General features: G+C 40.6%; 2 protein-coding genes across 7 annotated transcripts; both read right to left on the bottom strand.

Annotated features, from left to right (window-relative positions):
* Nucleotides 1-2023: 2023 nt before the first annotated feature.
* On the bottom strand, nucleotides 2024-7113 carry casp3a (caspase 3, apoptosis-related cysteine peptidase a). Its single transcript, XM_089006038.1, has 6 exons — nucleotides 6892-7113; nucleotides 6615-6739; nucleotides 5809-5937; nucleotides 4588-4763; nucleotides 3952-4063; nucleotides 2024-3729 (listed from the first exon to the last, which is right to left on the bottom strand). The coding sequence occupies exons 1-6, from the start codon at nucleotides 6951-6953 to the stop codon at nucleotides 3500-3502; spliced, it is 834 nt and encodes a 277-aa protein (XP_088862164.1). The 5' UTR covers nucleotides 6954-7113; the 3' UTR covers nucleotides 2024-3499.
* Nucleotides 7114-7613: 500 nt separating this feature from the next.
* Nucleotides 7614-18875, bottom strand: LOC148892555 (oxysterol-binding protein 1-like). Of its 6 annotated transcripts, none has more exons than XM_089007298.1 (16): nucleotides 18132-18500; nucleotides 17402-17547; nucleotides 17071-17279; nucleotides 16326-16485; nucleotides 16131-16242; nucleotides 15872-16070; nucleotides 15616-15730; nucleotides 15455-15512; nucleotides 14409-14576; nucleotides 14073-14318; nucleotides 13214-13334; nucleotides 13037-13140; nucleotides 12855-12950; nucleotides 11776-11960; nucleotides 11479-11708; nucleotides 7614-8674 (listed from the first exon to the last, which is right to left on the bottom strand). In XM_089007298.1, exons 1-16 carry the CDS (start codon nucleotides 18219-18221, stop codon nucleotides 8529-8531), a joined length of 2385 nt encoding a protein of 794 aa, XP_088863424.1. In that variant the 5' UTR covers nucleotides 18222-18500; the 3' UTR covers nucleotides 7614-8528. The 6 variants fall into 6 exon arrangements, with proteins under 6 accessions (XP_088863424.1, XP_088863421.1, XP_088863420.1 ...); XM_089007295.1 differs by having other exon boundaries at nucleotides 15613-15730; nucleotides 18132-18495; XM_089007294.1 differs by lacking the exon at nucleotides 7614-8674 and adding an exon at nucleotides 10665-11356 and having other exon boundaries at nucleotides 18132-18875.
* Nucleotides 18876-18912: the final 37 nt, after the last annotated feature.

Raw genomic sequence — 18912 nt, 5'->3', positions numbered from 1 at the left:
AATTGTTTAGTCCTTATCCAAATATGATTTCAATGTGCCAGATTGTTTGTCAAAAACAATGATGTAATATGGTTCGGGGGATGATGTGAATTATTTTCAGATGGGGAAAAAATACCATAAGAATTGCTCATTCTGGAATTAAAGGGCCTTGCAAACTAAAATAAATGTACCAAATCAAGCCAGTTCAACTCAATCCCTTGTTTCGAACCATTTCTTCAATCGCCACAGGTTTCTGGGTAATCACATTACCCCCTGCAGGTGTCCAGTGTCACTCAGGCTTTTGCTCCTCTTACACCAAATGAGAAGCAATCACGTAAAAAACATTAAATCCTGTTTGGGATTCATTTACTTTGACATTTTAAGCAGTACATGGTGGCTTGAACCAAAATAAATTGACCTTTTAACTGAAGAAAAGTGGTTCTTAATTTAATCTGTTTTTTGGGAGGGATGGGACAGAGAACTTAAATTCCAATAACCAATGTAGAACTCATTCATTTATTGTGTAAATACATTGGTTGACATGGACTCACTTCAAGATGGAACACAGCAATTAGGCATACAATTTAGATGTTTATTACTTTTATGTTGCAGAATTCACCCAATATCGACAACAGATACATTTATATTCTGCAAGAATCCAACTTTTGACAAAACGAAGAAAACGACCTGTTGCGTTGTGACAATACCGACGATTCTTTGATTTGTCAATGCCGCAGTTTATCACCATGGTTACATGGCTGCCTTTGGATTGTGTTGCGTCCAATGCTATGCAACAGTGCTGGCAACAGTAGCCATAGAAATGGACTCTGCACAACGCAAGAAGGGAGCCGTCAAGCATGCTTTCAAGCATTTCAGTGTACAAGACAGAATCCTGAGATAAGGCAGGTGTATATACACAGTGTGAGAGGCCGGCACAGTGCCAGGCAACTCTTCATTGGGCATTGAACTTTGAGCATTCTGTGGTCACGTCTTCTACATATACTGATCATTTAAAAATAAAAACAACATACTGGTACTGTACTTTAAAGGACAACCGACGTCTCTGGACAAGTTGTGTCCATGATTTGTAAAATGGCTTCAAATGACTTCTACTGAGCGTATTTTACAAAGATTCCACCGCATTGAGCGATATTTTACATTTTAAGACTCACGCTGAATATTCAGGAAGTCGTTTTTGAATTGGTGACGAGTCTGTACGTGACGTCACTAAAGGACCGCCCTTGACCGTAAAAAAGACGCTTTGTAGCAGTCCTTCCATCACGTCAATGTATTTTGCTGTACTTGTGTTGTCAGGGGACCTCGTGTTGCACCCAAAAGCCGCCAGAAGGCCAGAAGAGGGCGTCCAAGCGCCATATAAGGAATTTATCAGCCTGTGGAAACGGAGGTGGCCACAGGAGGTCGCCATTTTGTGCCTTTTTTATTTGGGTTGCCCCAATTTTGCCTCAAAATGGCAAATATAATTCTTTAAACGATTGCAAACATGTATGCTTTCCTCATCAGAACTATTTGAATCATATTCATAACTGGATGTGTAACAAGAAAGCATATTCTCCGAATCAGAAGCCATTGCTTGGATTCTCCAGCAATTCAAGACGTCTTGGCGTGACGTCACGAACTGGGGGCGGGACTTTCTGAAAATGCCCAATTCGCAGCTCAATTTTTTGCAGATTTTGGACACTAAGTCATTTTTATTGGTGTTTTGCATTTCAATAAAAAACTGCTTGTTTTGGGTATTTTAGACGCGATAAAACGTTTTTCTGATGTCAATTAAAAAACAAAAAAGTGACATCAGTTGCCCTTTAAGAGCAATGTTTAATTAAGGACCTACACCTAAAGAAAAGTCATCTGCGCCAAGAGGTAAACGTCTCATTACTCAAGTACTACTGTAGTAACTTTCAAAGTAAAAATGGAACGGCGACTCAATGTTTTCACGACAAACTATCAATTGACACCTTTACCCATTTTTTTTACGAAATCATCCTCAAAATTGTCCAGTTCTTTCCTATCAGAATGACACCAAAGCCAAAGTTTTTGTTGATGTCGATTTTATTTTGAAACATAGGTCACGTTACGTCAGTGGTAAAAAAAAAAGACACCCCGAATTGTATCTGGTTGTCAATCGAGTCCAATGCCATGTAATACTGAAAAAAATAAAAATATAAACAGTTGTAATATTTGTATCGAAAGTTAAAGCACCTTTTGTGAAAATATTTTCAATTTCGGCTTTGCTTTGACAAACTCACATTTTATTGCCACATAATCAATTATGTCTTCTTTTTTTAATACACCTTGTATACATTTAAAGGACAACCGACATCACTTTTTTGTTTCCTAACTGACATCAGAAAAACGTTTTATAGCATCTAAAATACCCAAAACACGCAGGCTGATATTTTTAGTCAAATGCAAAACACCAATAAAAATGAGTTAAAAAGTGTCCAAAATCTGCATAAAAATTGAGCTGCGAATTGGACATTTTCAGAAAGTCACGGCACCGTCCCCAGTTCCTGATGTCACGCCAAGACGTCTTCCCTTGCCCGAGAATCAAAACAATGGCTTCAGATTCGGAGAATATTTCTTATTACACATCCAGTTATGAATATGATTCAAATAGTTCTGAAGAGGAAAGTATACATGTTTGCAATCGATTAAAGAAAGTCTTCTGCGTCATTTTGAGTGATCAAGACTGATGTGTAGTGTCACAGAAAATGCAGAAGATGGCGGCAGAGCTCCGTTGGAAATAGTTTGTTTTTCAGCTTGGAATTTTTGTCAACGAATATCAAAGAGTTGTCTCGGTGTAACATACAACGATTCACCATTGCGTTATTTCTGTGTTTTCCTTCTAATTTCGCCATCAACACGGATCCACACGAAGGTTTCAGACCAAACAAAATACCCCAAAATGCATTGAGGTGATGCAAGGTATGTCCTTTCTCAGTTTGGGGTGTTCCTTCAGTGACATCGGGTGAGGACTCGTCACCAACTCAAAAACAAGACTTCCGGAATATTCAGCGCGAGTCTTAAAATATCGCTATATGCGGTGGAATCTTTGTAAAATACGCTCAGTAGAAGTCATTTGAAGCCATTTTAAAAATTATGGACACAACTTGTCCGGAGACGTCGGTTGTCCTTTAAGGAAGGGAGAAAGGAAAGCAGTGAGGGGTGGCGAATATTTTTTTCTGATTTGGAAACTCAAAAATTTCCCAGATTAAACATTGAGGAAATGTAATAGTAATAGTCTATGTAAAAAAAAGTTTTGCTTTTTTAATGTACGGTATTCCTACTTTTGTCATACACTAGTGGCTTTATACCTCCCTGAATTGTCGAAACAGCAAACATCCAACAAAATTCCCATTGAATTGAGCATTTATCATGAAATGCTTAACACAGACGCGCACACACACACACACACCAAACAAACAAAAACAACTAAATAATGCCTACAAATTCCAGCGAAATGCACGTAAACTGAGAAGATCGAACCAACAGCTTGTGTGGGTCAAGGTACAAAGTACATTTCCTTGGTCAGCATGGACACGATGCACGGGATCTGCTTCTTAGCATCGAAGCCCGGCGCGGTGGAGATCGACTCAAACTCTACCGCCACCTTGTGGTTGACGCGGGTGAGAATGTGTTGCAGCTCCAGCGCGTGGCCGTGCACGTTCAGCATCTCGCAGAGCGACTGGATAAACCACGACCCCGTCATGGTGTTCCTCCATGAATAGTAGCCTGCACGGATAATCAATATCCAAAAATAGGCAAAGACTTCAAATGTATTCGGTAAAAATGTTTTTAATGTTTTTCTCTCCTTTTTGTAATGAAAAAATAATATTCCCTAAATATTGGCTATCATGAATGGTATCCATCCACCTACCTATTTTTGTTCTTATTATTGTTTTAATAATCCTGATTTAGATCAATGGTCAAGCAGAGTATGTGAGATGGAGCGACCTGGTGCGGTGGAATAGGCGTAGAGAAAGTCTGCCTCGACGGGGATCCTGGCGTTGCCGTCGTCTGCGCTGTCCGTTTCTATGCCCGCATCCAGCTCAGTTCCTCTGCATGCCTTTGAAAAGAGAGACAAAATGACATTTATTTGTTCCGTTAGTTGATATGACAGCTTTGTTTTTCTCCATGTGTCCTACTAATGCTCAGTAAAGGGAATCATGTTTTCTTTTGCCAAATCAGAAATTGGTCAGAACATGAAGGGAGAGAAAAAATATCACAATTTCACAGGAAATGTATGAAAAAAGCATTACTTGCATTCTCTATGAAAAAGGGCATGTGTGATGTTTTACAAATAATATAATTGAACGCCTTTAATATTAATATCACGATTATTTTTCTCATTTTTTATCTTAGTAAATGATGGCTTGTTCTCGTAATTTTTCATCTTTCCCAAAAATGCAAAACAAAAGATTAAAAAGACAATAAGAAAAGTGAGGAAATGTTTTTGCAATACCAAAAAGCGCCACAAGGTGACAGTGTCACTCTGTAAAAAGCACACTTTCTGTTCCTTGTCCAATTTCGTCTTCAAAAGCGCTGAACATTCTCAATTTTGTGGCAAAGAAATGAAAGAAATGGCGGTACCTGAATGAAGAAGAGTTTGGGCTTCCCCACCAGCGTCTTGCAGCGGTCCCCGCGGAAAAGCGAGGTGAGGTATTTGAGCTCAATTGAGCCGTCGGTACCGAAGAAGACACCTTCGTCGCCATGACTTAGCAACACGCACACCAGCGAGGCGCAGCCGGCGTGATCCTCCTCAGAGACTTAGGAAAAACAGAAGAAAGCATACCTGTCAATGTATACGTTTTCCCCGTATTTTATACGTTTTTTCATCATTTCAAATAATGTACGGCGTACCACAACTTTTATACGGGAAAAAAATGATGAACCAATCTTACAAAGTCCATTTTGGCTCAAACCCCGTTGATCTCAACTGCGCCGATCGCCACAATTATCACAGCAAACCAGCAAAAGTAATCCTCAATTAAAAATATATTTTTTTATCGCTTGGCACGGTCAGATTGATAAAAGCATAATGTGGTAAATTGTGCGCATTTCCGCTCGTGGTAGCGTTTTTTTTTAATCATTTCAAATTATGTGCGGCGTACGAAAACTTTTATACGGGAATTGTAATCATTTATAATGGCAGCTATTAGCCAAGGTTGACAGGTATGGGTATTTTTTTTTATTATTATTACTATTTTTAGCCTGACGCCCAAGCCAAGATAATAATAATAAATAATAATACATTTCATTTATAAGCGCCTTTCAAAACTCTCAAGGACACTTTAATAACGTGGATTGATTATGGTGAAAAATAGCGGCATGATACCAACCGATACGAATTGATATTGAATGCAATGGCATTCCATTGCATGATACCAAACGATGTGAATAGATACTGAATGTGGTAGCATGATACTGAATGAAGCAGGATGATACTCCATGATACCAAACGCTGTGAATTGATATTGAATGTGGTGGCGTGATACTTACAGAAGCAGAATGATACTGGTGAATAAAATTGCATTATGATACCAAATGAATGTATAATATTTATCATGAATTTATAATATTTATCATATACAACATGACATATTTTCCACACAACGTAATGACTTGTTTGCCCGCGGTGACTGTAAAACAAGGTGGCACCTTAAATGTTTTAACGCCTTGTTAAGTGATGATTTCAAATGAGGTGACAGCTGTCATTTGACTGCTTCCGCGTAGCGAATGTTTCTTAACACGGTGTGTGTGTGTGAATTGCAATCCGGGATTATGAGCATAGGAGTGGTTATATGCACTCACCTGTCGTTAAAACCTGTTTCATTTGCGTCACTGTCTGGTCATTGTAAATTTTGCACCGGTAACCCAACTTGCCGAACACTCTCATGGCGTTGGCCGCGTCCACGTCTGTACCGTTGCGTGGATTCATGCCTGTGGAAACAAAAACAATATTTAAAAAATCGTCAGTTTTCATTTCATTCTAGATCCAAAAGTGGAATAGAAACCAAAAGAGAAACCTGGCTCTTAGTGATTTGAAGCATGTCAAACCAACCTTTGTACGTTCATCACCGACATCTGACATGATAGATTACAAAAGGGAACAGCAAACTCAGTGTGAATGTAGGAATAGTACTACCATTTGAACAATACAGATTATTTTGGCGCTGTTGCCAATTCCCAATTCAAAAAAAATATATAACAGCGGTTCATTTTTTATTGTCCCTTCACAGTAACAATGACACATATATTAATTGAAGGCGCAACGTGTTTTATCATATTTATGTTGACCAATTGATAGAATAGTGTAAGAATGAAAGTTCTTTTGAAAGAAAACATCCATAATGAGATTCCGGGCTGGGGCTTTGAAAACAAAATTAAGAAACGCATTTTCTGATTTTCTAGTGACTTCCTCAGATCGCGTGCTTTTACATCGCACGTGTTTTACGTAACTCAGTTTCAGTTTGCAGCAAATGCATTGTGCTTCATATTTTCCAAAAACAAACTATAATTGTAATACAATCATTAAAAACAGTTACAGTGTAGGAGAGGCTCATGAAATGTTATGAACTAAAGTTGTAGTGTACTACTAAAGAGAGATAGGTTTAAACCTGTCCTCCTGTCGAAATTCTTGTTGTTGATAATGATACATTTTCCAATGGAGGGGAACTGCAAGCTGTATCTGTAGCTGTGTGCCGCAGCCTTGCGGGCATCCACGTCCATGGAGCTCTCGGACCTGGTACCGGGCACACACAAGAATTTTAAAATCAATACTACTTTTGCAAAAAATAATAATAATAACGACATGCTCATAGCACAGCGTCTTTCGTTTCTTCGTCAGCGGCAACCATGAGCGAGCTCATTGACTCATAAAATAATTCAACTCACGCTTGTCCGTCGCCTTTTCTCGCGTCCGTGCAATCAACTCCAGCGGGCCCGTTAGCCGACATCCTTACGACACGTTTGATATTAACAACTACTCCGCTTTTAGAGATTACACAATCGAACCTAATTAATTATTTGTTATGTTCATTCCGGGGTGGTCGACCGGGAGGGAGCAAGTGAGTAGCTGCTGTACTTGCCTAGAGAGCAACGCCTAGGCCCTTGCTCGTAAACAAAAGCAGTGACGTCACTCTATTTACAGCGTTCGTTTTAGAGCAAGGAGTGTGCCGTACTGGCGGTGTCTGAAAAACTGGATATTTATCGGGAAAAAAAATCACAAGTTAATGCATGACAAAAAATATCCACAAAACAGTCACCAAATACAAATTTAAAAATATCTAAAATGTTATGGGTTGAAGTTATCAATGAAAATGAAAACTTTCATGAAACATTTTCACGCGAATGAACCCGATTTTAGGTTTCGAGGAGTGCATGATGGCGAGTGACTCAATTCACTTCACAGAGAGCAGCCATTGGGCAAGTCATAAACAAAATCGTCAAGCAAATATTTAACATTTTTTAATGCCAGCCCACCCTTTAAATTATAATGTCAAATTAAACATAAAACTAAGAAAATGACGCAGTGCAAATGAAATTCCACTCATTTCATCATGTCCACTGAGCCTCATAGGAATTGATACTGGAAAATTTCATTGACATGCTAACTGTTAGGATCAAAAGTCACGGTTTTTAATCTGGCAGTTAATTGAACAAAACCAGTGAAGCAACACATCTAGGCAGGTAACAGAACACACATTGAGCATATATTATTTTTTATCCTGTATGAAAAATGACATATTACAATATCTTACAGTAGTAAGTTGTCCACATGACTGTATAGTGTTATTCTTGAATATATTAAAATCACATAGGCACCACTGTTTCTGGGGTAAAAATACACAGAGATATACTACAGCATGTAAAAATGTCAACCAAGATTTGACAACAGAAAGTAAGTACACTTAAATAAGTGAGAAAAAAAACAAGGAAGGAACCTCATTTCCTGCATAGTCCATTTTACAAAACTTGACATTAAATAGTTAGCGTTCCTAATTCATATTTATTTTAATTTGATGGTATAGTCCTGCGATTGGTTGAAATTGAAGTGGAGGTGAGGATTTTAACTGCGTTTATGGCACCTGTTTTTCTTGTTAAAATTACAATTTTATTTACATGACATTTTCCTTTAAGTTGAACATGACTTGTAAAAGAGTAACTTAATTCTCGCAAAACGGCATTTTTCTTGTCACTATTTAATTTTATTCTCATCACTTTGTAAAAATATTAAATATTTTACTTAAAAAATTGAAAACCTCTTTCCATATTACAAACTTTTCTTGCTATATTTCTCATATTACTTTTTTTGGAAGCTTACCAATTTTACTTAGAAAATTATAACTAATTTTTTAAAATCCCCTCCGAAAAATTGATTTTCTCCCACTTGTAACATCCATATTTTGCAAATTCTCCCAAACAAGACATTTTCATAAAAAGAGGACAACAGCATTTTTCAATATGTTTCTTCATTCTTGTGGAGCAACTTTTTTTTGTGTGGTATCCTTTCCACCAATGGCTTTCTGTGGTCAGAATATATTGGGGCAAAGGTCCCATCCGCCACCGCTGTCCTTGGTCTCCCAGTAGCCTCCCTTGTAGACGTGCACGCTCTCTCCCGACGTGGGTTCGTTTATCTTCTCAAACCACAGCGCCTGGTAGTTGTCTGGATGGACAGCTGGAAGACAGAGAGAAAAAAACAAATGCAATAGACATTCAACATCAAAACACTACATAAGCGAATGTCGGTTTTTTTAATAAACAAAAATAATACAAAATCAATTGGAATTGTAACATAGTTTTATATATATATATATATATATATATATATATATATATATATATATATATATATATATATATATATATATATATATATATATATATATGTGTGTGTCATGTCATTTCACGTTGCTTGAATAGAGGCAAGTGGACTTGTTTTGTTCACCTGTCCGCCATTTTGAATTCTATATTAGCATCAAGATAGGTTTCCGATGAATCAACATGGTTGTTCTAAGTAATTTTAGTAAACTATCTCATCTAGTTACTTGCTTTTGGCTGTAGCTCCACATGAACCTTCGTTGTCTCGGGCTGAGAGTGTTAAAAAAAACAAAAAATGAGGAGCACTAAGGTGTAAGGAGTAGAACAAGAACGATGGGAGGCTACTTGCAGGCGATAGGAGGCGGAAAAGGAGGAGTAGATGTGGCGTGAAAGTGAGGAGAGTCCTCTGTGTCAGCTGAATGTCAGTGCACACAAACAGCTTTTGTCACATCATCAGCTCTCACTCAATTTAACCTACCTCCAATGCCCTTCTCCTAGATTTAAAGGCCATCAACTGTCACAAAACATCACAAGTGGGAAATCTACATAAGATGTTGTTCTAAAATGTTAAAACAACACAGCCCGACTAATACGAACGAATGACTCGAAACTACGAGGCTATGTGGTGATGATACTTGCTTTCATTTGAAATCTCACTGGCTTCTGTTCCAATCTCATCTGCGTCGGCTAAAATGCAAATAGATGATATGACACACATGCACACAAATATGTTTTTTCCCCCTAGAGCGGCGGTTGTCAAATATTTTAAACAAAGTCAACATTTCCAGCATCATGGCCCAGCAGAACACGTTTAGCATAACACCTAAAAAGCTAACATTCCGTAACAAGCAGTCACCATCAAACTAGAAAACTTTATGGAAGTATACGTAGGACGCAGAGCTAGCTCAATTTATTATTCAGTCAAATTATCTTAATTAGCCAGCAAAATAGTGACTGGGAAAGATATACTGTATTTGTTAACTCATTTGGCAATTGAAAATATGACATAGAGCGCCATTCTCGAATTTGTTCTGGTTTTGTTTTTTTCATACTTGGGTGCTGATAAAGCGCTGGCCATGGCCAATGTTGGCCATGGCCAATGTTTTTTTTCCTTTTCCACAAGGGGCAGCATTTCCCCCTTTTCCATGTTAGCGCTTTATTCCAGCCAGGAGTTGTGAAAAGGCAAATGCCCCCCCCTCCATGTAAGGGAAAAACATTGCCAGAGATCTGACCAGTGCTTTATTGGCAATCCTTGCAAGAAAAATCACAACCCGAACTAATTTGGGAATGGCGCTCCATGTTATTATGCTTTTTAGTTCCCGAATAAATTTCGTGAGTGGCAGTGAATGAGTTAATGTAGATAGCTTGAACTGAGGCTATTTTAAAAATCAGCTAACTCGCTAGCAACATTATGAGCTAACTGGATATTTGAGCTGCCACAATACTTACAACACACTTACAGGGGCTCGTAAATTAAATGTATTATTATTATTGTTACAAAGAGTGCTACTTCCTTGCATCAATATTGGACATTGACAGCCAACTAGTGCGCACCGAAAGGACAACCGACATCACTTTTTTGTTTTTTAATTGACATCAGAAAAACGTTTTATAGCATCTAAAATACCCAAAACACGCAGTATGATATTTTTATTCAAATGCAAAACACCAATAAAAATGACTTAAAGTGTCCAAAATCTGCAAAAAATTGAGCTGCGAATTGGCCATTTTCAGAAAGTCCCACCCCCAGTTCGTGACGTCACGCCAAGACGTCTTGAATTGCTGGCGAATCCAAACAATGGCTTCAGATTCGGAGAATATGCCTTCTTGTAACACATCCAGTTATGAATATGATTCAAATAGTTCTGAAGAGGAAAGCATACATGTTTGCAATCGATTAAAGAATTTATTTGTGCCATTTTGAGGCAACATTGGGGGGAAATCTCTCACCCAAAAAAAGAGGCACAAAATGGCGACCTCCTGTGGCTGCCTCCGTTTCCACAGGCTGATAAATTCATTATATGGAGCTTGGACGCCCTCTTCTGGCAGCTTTTGGGTGCAACACGGTTTTCAGACCAAACAAGCACAGCAAAATACATTGACGTGATGGAAGGACTGCTACAATGTTTTTTTTTTTCGGTCAGGGGCGTTCCTTTAGTGACGTCACGTACGGACTCGTCGCCAATTCAAAAACAAGACTTCCTGAATAATCAGTGCAAGTCTTAAAACGTAAAATATAGCTATATGCGGTGGAATCTTATTAAAATACGCTCAGTAGAAGTCATTTGAAGCCATTTTACAAATTATGGACACAACTTGTCCGGAGATGTCGGTTGTCCTTTAAGATTAGACATGATAGCTGTCGACATGCGGAGGGATAAGTGTCCATTTTGATTGCAGCAATATGTGGAACGACGAATGGCACAGCGAGTACCACTAGAGGGAGCCCGTGTACCATAATTAAGAGAATTGCTGGCCGAAAAGAAGAACCGGTACTTGCTTTTTAAAGGGGAGTCACTGTTTAGATCCTGGGAGCATGCTAAGTTGTTGGGAAACAGAAAAGAGGTTGGAAATAGTCGACGCAGACACATGCAGGACGCTACATCGTCTTCCTTTTGGAATCAAAGGTGGCTTGGATTAGGGCCAATGCCCGTTTCTTACCATCGTCGGGCGCTTCAGCCGCTTTGACCATCTCCCATTCCCTTTCCCGACGAGCCGTCCGTTGCTTTTCCTCCAACCTCTGCTTCTCTGCGTTGGCCTCGTCCCAGTGACCTTTCTCCATGAGGCGCTGGTCGGGCCGCCGCCGACTGTCCGTGGGCGCCACGCCCTCCTCGGGTTCGTTGAGGGTCAACGCTAGCGTGGAGAAGAAGTACATGCTTTCCGCTCCCTCGCTGAGGAAAGAGAAGAACTTGGGTTGGGATTCACGTCGCCTCGGAATTCTTTGCGGTGGGAACGTACGGCAAGGGGTTCTTCCGCCATATTTCTTTAGCTTTGAGAGTCTGGTAGACGATCTTTTGTTTGCCTTCGGCGCCATTTTCGCTTTTGCTGCTTTGCATGATCCTGGAGAATTCCATCTTGTCATCCCACGTGCCTGACAGCACGTAATGCGCCTTTCCATCTTTGTCCGTCACGACGCCCGTCACCTTTCGGGGAGGGGAACAATAGCGTCACTGAAAACGAGCATGGGCCTAAAAGGTTGCACTGGGAATTTCTCAGCTCATGAAAACATTTGTAATTGAAATCGGAATTCAATTAGAAAAGCATCTGTAACTGCGAATGAATCGCAAATGTTCCATTTTAGCATCTGAATACAGATGTTCCCCTACTTACAAACATTCAAGTTACGAACGACGGTACATATGAACATTTTTGTAGGAACATATGTGGTATTCTCTCCAGTTGTACATGTGCATATCTTTATAGAGCAAATATTTTATTCAATGTTTATTTTTCAGTACAAACCAATACGGGTTACTTATACAAGCCTTAAACATACTTATAAAAGCCTTAAACAAAAAATCCATACAAAAGATAGCACTGAATCAACATATGAACAAATTCACCTTACGAACATACCTTGTTCGTAAGTTGGGGAGCGTCTCTATTTATTTTTACTTATCGCTTTATCTCATTATAAATCATGGGGTTTAAAAAAACTATGTTTTAATGTAAAAGTGAAATTACGTCAATAAACTTGTAATGTATTAAACATTTTATTAATTTGAATACATTTGATCGAATTTTAAATTCAAATCAGTTGAATTTACACCGTGACATCATAATTTAAAAGGATTTTCATGTTTCACGAAATTCAACATTTGTTAAATTTCAAATAAAATCGATTTGTATTTGAAACTGAATTTGTGATTTAGATTCCCCAAACCATTCTTCCTTTGCATTTGACGATTAATTCAATTTACCGCCTCTTCAGATTGGATATCATTTTTCAAAAATGACATCACAATAAAATTTCACCAGATTGTTAAAAATGTTAGCATTTTTTACAAGCATTTCTCGGGCCGAGGATAAAAAGTTACCTTTCTAGGCACATCTCTGGAGAAGTAACTGTAAGGAGTGAACTTGAGGTGGCAACGATCGCCTGTCTTGTGGTTGACCACGTCGATGTCGCCCGACTGGAAGAAAACCCAAAAACGTTAATATTCAAAAAGTCACAATGACAACACACAAACGCAGTGGGTGGGGTCATCGTTGCCCTAACCTGATCAATCCATAATTTGCCCACGATAATATTGTGCACAGTGGTGGTGACTTTCTTCCAAGAGTAATGATTGGCGCTCTTGTCAAATATGCAATGGATGGAACCTGAGCAAGACAAAAAGGGGGCCCGATCAGGAACGTCAATGGCGGAGCGGCATCCGAAAAAGGGCCAACTCACCCAAAGGGAGGACGGATAAATATTTCCCTCGGAACTTGCTGGCTAAGGTGATTTCCTGTCTGAGCGTCCAGCCTTTTTCAGAGATGGCGTGGTGGGCTGCTGCGGGTGGGTGGTGGCTCACCTAAGACATCAATCGGTGAGGGAAGAAACTCTTTCCGATATTTTGTGCCATCAACATGTGTTTAACTCATTCACTGCCATTGCAAAATTTATTCAGGAATTGAAAAGCATGACATGGTGCGCCATTCCCGAATGAGTTCGTGTTTTCTTTTTTCTTCCTTGTGTGCCGATAAAGTGCTGGCCAGACCTCTGGTAATGTTTTTTTCCCTTCCACAAGGGGCCAGCATTTCCTTTTCTCCCCCATGTTAGCGCTTTCTTCCAGCTTCAGCTGTTGTTAAAGCGCTATATAAACCAATATGTATGTATTACATTGTATTCTGGACAGCAGTCCACATTTCAAGCTCATATAACTCCAGACCTATATAACTTAGGAATTCATGTTTTTTGTCTGATGAAAGAAGAGAGTCTCAGATTTCTAATGCTGTATTGAATGTTTATGTAGACTTATAAGACCATATTCTGTGGGTCCTGGAATTCAAGTGAAAATGACCAAAACCCTGGCACTGGAGTCGACACATATTTATGCATGTCTAGCAGTGAATGATTAACTCAGGATATATATATATATATATATATATATATATATATATATATATATATATATATATATACAAACATTTTTTTACAAAATAAGATAACCCTTATTTTTCTCACAAGTCACTGCAGCAAAAAAAAAGATAACATTATTTGTACACAATATGTTGTTTATAAATATATTTTTTTGCCCTTGGCTCGGTACCTGTTCGCAAAGAGAGCGGTAGCCGCACTCTCGCAGGCGATCCAGCTCGAAGGTTTCCCCCAGCAGAGGGTTGAAGGGCTTGCCGTTACGATGCACCGTGGTGGAGTAGGACGACACGGTGAAGGCGGCCACGTAGCACATCTGCTCCAGGGAGTTGGGACACCGGGCCGCTTTGTCCAGCAGATCGTAGTACTCCAGATCCTCCGACAGCCGTTGCAGCATGGACAGAGGCTCGTTAAAGTTCACCTAGATGGGGGAGGGGTAGGGGAGGGTGGTCAGGGGGGTTTACTGCTTCCCGTGGGTGGCTCATGGCGCTTTTGCGCTGAGCGTACGCACAGGCATCGGTATCTTGGAGAGTTCCTTGCCGATGCAGTTCTTCATGATGCTCCACAGGTTGAGGTAGTAGTTGGGCTTTTCCGGGATGCGCGTCCGTCGTTGCCTGACGGGTTCTGGTTCCAAGTGCTGCGGCGATTCCGGGCCGGATGCCAGCGACAGCTCGTCCAACTGAAGCGGGAGAAGATGTGTTGTCAATAAAAAGGCCCACATCTGCAGAGCACCGAACTGTCGCGGCTTGGAATTGAAGCGGGGGACAGGTGATGTGAGACAATCTCTTTCTGTCAATGGATGCTTTAGCTTCATGTTTGTTTTCAACATTTAGCTTGTCACAGACGTGCACATTCCACCATGATGTCGCTGATCCACTGGTGAAAAGGACACTTTGATCCTCTCCTCTTTAATCTAGAACTGCTTCATGAAACAAAGAGGGTGCAGAAAGTACTTAAGATTGAATGACTGTCTGTGTCTTTTGTGTTGTGTCACATTATTTTCTGCACTATAAGGCGCACCTAAAGGGAAAAGATTTTTTCATAAGCTGACCATGCACCTCATCATGTGGTGCACCTTATGTATGGAAAAGGTTTTTAAATATGTCATTCCTTGAAGGTGCGCCAGAAAATACGGTATTTTGTTTTTTGTTTTGTTTTTGACTTCCAAGATGGCGCCGCGAGAGTGCCAGCCTTTACAGCAGTTTCTGTATTTTGCTTTTGCTGCTGTGAAATGTAAACTTCTCCACGCTGAGGCAAATAAAGGCTCATCTAATCGAATCTTAATAATGATAATAATACATTTAATGTATTAATTTTAATTTATTAATGTTGCCTTCGTCTCCCCACAAGGAGCCACTGGCCTAGTCGCAACGTCCTAAATCTTTCCTTTACGTCATGGTAACAAGAACGTGACATAGAGATGATCAATATTTCTGTCGCGTATATCCATCTAATATTGTCAATAGCATTTTTTTTATTTAAACCCGAAAACTCTCAAACTGTGACAAAAATACACATTGTTTCCTTTCAACACAAAATCAACAAACACACATTTACCGACAGATCGTCCATGCCGGTCTCGTTGCTCTGTCTGCTTACATTGCTGCTCGATCTCCTAGAAGAGAAAAAACAAAAAAAAGGGGAGATCATCCATTTTGTTCACCAACATGAATCAGCGCTGATGTTTCGGCGAAGATCTCTGCCCGTGTACGAGCGACCTGTGATATTTTGGGTCGGCGGGAATCGTGATGAACTCCGCCGGGTCCTCCATTGCGTCAAAGAACTCGTTGTCGTCATCCTCGTCGCTGGCGTCTCCCTTTCCCGACATTCTGCCTGCAACAAAGCGCCGAGCCAGGATCAACGACTCACGACAGTCCCTTATTTGGATACATTTTGTGAGTGTAGTAAAAAAATGTAAAGTATTTCGGTCCAATCATGTCAAATATGTCAATGAACGGCGCAAGGGTAGCGTACCTTTGCTAGCTAAATCCATGTGGCTGTGCGACGGCGGGAGTACGGTGGCCCCCCTGAAAGCTCTCTCCAGATGGTTGTGCTGCTTGGCCAGTTGCTCCAGCGTCTCCTCCAGACGGATCCTTTGCGCCCGTTCCAGCTGCAAGGCCTTCTGCCAGCGCTTGCTGTGGTTTTCAGCTATGGACAGGAAGTCTCTGCATGCCTGAGCGCAGCCAAGAGGTTACTGACGTCACGGGTTGAACACCGGCGGGCGTGGACTTACGTTGATCATTGCGTTGGAGGTGATTCGGAAGAGCGTGGCCCTCTCGGTGACTTGTCTGATCTTTTCGCCCATGTCCGCCGCCTCGTGAATGCCCTCGAGTTCAGACAAAGATCTGTTTGGGGAATAAAATCATGTCCAATCATCACTCAGAAGATGTTTACTCCCTAGTTGGGGGACCTTTGGGTCTGTTCGTACCTTTGCAGGGCTGATCCATGCTTGACAATAAGATCGTTGCAAGTGCCGAGGTCCTCCACTTTGCCGCTGAGCATGCGCAGAGTAGACTGTATTTCCATGTTGTGCCCTCCCCCCTGTGCTGTGGCGCTGGGCGCTTCCGACGCCTCGTCCGACGACTCATCTGCGCAGGACGGCGATGGAAGATGAGTGAGTGATAGAGAATAGACAGAATAGAAGGTATCATATTTTAAAGTTGCATTGTGTTGTATGCTTAGTTGGCCGAACACAAGGCCCACAATGGAGGCACAGCAAATCTGGGGTCAATCTGATGTGAACAGACACAGCCTGTTTAACTGCCATCCTCAGGTAGGAGATCTAGCCTTGGGTGGAATTTAGGACTTGGTAAACTCCTTCACAGGAAGAGGTCATTAGCCAGGTTACAAATCTACTGGTTCAAGGAAATACCACCCATTAAAACGGCGATGTTCTGTTGGTTTATGGATGTTGGTGATTGGGACATCCAGTGGTGTGGTATTCAAATCAAGAAGACTATGTTTTACTAATGTATCACTTCAATTTGCATATACTCTCAATAAATAGCTTGGCAGAGGGCTGCAGAGGTTGGCCGTCGGTCATGAATGGCTGCGTCCCCTGTCGGCAGTAAAAGACAATCTTCCTGTGTTTGAGTCTTTGTTCACAGTGTCCGAGCGAACATCTCTGACATTACAGAAGTGGAACACAAAAAAGGGGAAGTTTCCCGACTCACCCGACAGATCTTGCATGTGGAAAGCCTTTGCCTTGGCGAGCTCCAAGGCAGTGATCCAACGCTGGCGCTCCACCTCGCAGTTGGCCTTCAGGTGATACGTCTGTGCGCCGCCGTTGGAGATGACAAAGTTGCATGAGTCCTCCACCACGATGCTGGCCGTGGCCAGGTTGATGGTGCCGCGGCATGTGTGGCCCATCTCAGCCTGGGTGCTGTGACATCATTATCAGTTAAAAAAAACACAAACGTTTTTTTGACACATTTTCGTAACGCAACATCTTTTCACATCAATTTATTCCTGTCATTCTCTCGCAGAGTACGCTTGGATTCATACCGGTAATACGAAAGCAGCCCATTGCTGAGGACAAACCAGCGTCTCTGGTAACCTTTAATGTAGTTGGTCCACTTGAAGAGCCAACCCTTGTATGTGTCTCCTGGAGTGGGAGTGGGAGGCTTGGACTCTGATGACATCACAGCAGACTGGTAGGGCGTAATGGGATATCTGATTGACATTGAATATACACGGTGGGCCAAAAATTGGTACCATGTATAGTACCACTTTTTTGGGGACGAATACACATATGGGAAATTACCTCTTTGAGTATACATCAATACTGATAACCAACACCGCTCGCACGTTCTACATGTTAAATTGAATTTCAAATAAATGAAAAAAATGGTGACTCTTTCTGAAGCAGAGAATTAATTATCATTGTGACAAAATGCTAAAAAACTACAGGTGAAGAGGTGTTACCTGATCTCTGATTGATGATGACATAAAAAAGGCTGGACGATCTGTCATTCAAAGCCAAATTAATCATATTTAATGTTGTTTTCACACTTGTTGAAAAAGTTAAGTATTTAATTCATAACACGTAGCGAGGCTTGTCAGCTGTCAAGTGATGACAACGAATTGCCGGTGGTGAGCCAACGTCTTCTTCCTGGAAACTTTTAATAACGTTTTTGAATAAAAACAACCCCCAGATGGCAGTACAATCACATATTGTGACGCAGTCGCTTTTATGCTATTATGGTAGTGTGGTGCAAATAATTGAACGGGTTACCTGGAAGGAGAAGGAAGCCAATTCAAGACATGAAAATCTCCTTAAACTCTGGCCGCCACTAAGCTTGCTAGCTATACCGGAAGTTGTCATCCATTTTGGCCGGAGACTTCGAAGGTGTGACACTTGCTGTCGACAAATTCGTCACCATCCACCTTATATGAAACTTACATTTTTATTTCTGTCATTAGTCCCCCCAAATAAAAGCCCACATCTACACTTTGATATTATGCGCTACTCTCACTGAGTTCTCGTTGACCGTCAATTCAAGACACGAAAATCCCCGTTCCTCAAGCCGCCATGAAACTTGCTAGCTAGACCGGAAGTTGTCATCCATTTTGGTCGGACCCTTTGGAAGTATGACACTTGCTGTCGACAAATTCATAATTATCCAATTTATAAGAAACTATTTTTATTTACTTATTTTTTCGTGTCATTAAACCCGTCCCCAAATTTCAAAATCTACACGATATTCTGAGCTCGTCTCACCGAAACTTTTCGTCGACCGTCAAACTGTTGCCACTTGAGGACAGCATTTTGAAAGCACCCGCCTTGATTTCAGAGTTTGGCCTAGTTTAATGGAAATGAGGTAAATTATACTAATGGCAAGAGCAAATTTCTGTGAGCAAATACAAAAGTTATTGATTTTCAACAATTGAACATCATTGAGTAAGTGCTAATACACAAACGAGCGTGCGCTCAAATCCTCAAAATAAAGAAAAACAAATGTTTGTTTGCATTTTATTGGCTCATTTGTCACGACTACATTTTGGATTGGTCAAGA

Source organism: Hippocampus bargibanti, linkage group LG10 (genome assembly GCF_051943395.1).
Source record: "Hippocampus bargibanti isolate YZ-2025 linkage group LG10, ASM5194339v1, whole genome shotgun sequence".
NCBI classification, from domain to species: Eukaryota; Metazoa; Chordata; class Actinopteri; order Syngnathiformes; family Syngnathidae; genus Hippocampus; species Hippocampus bargibanti.
Note: the sequence above shows the minus strand (reverse complement) of the source record. Positions and strands in the feature narration are given on the sequence as shown.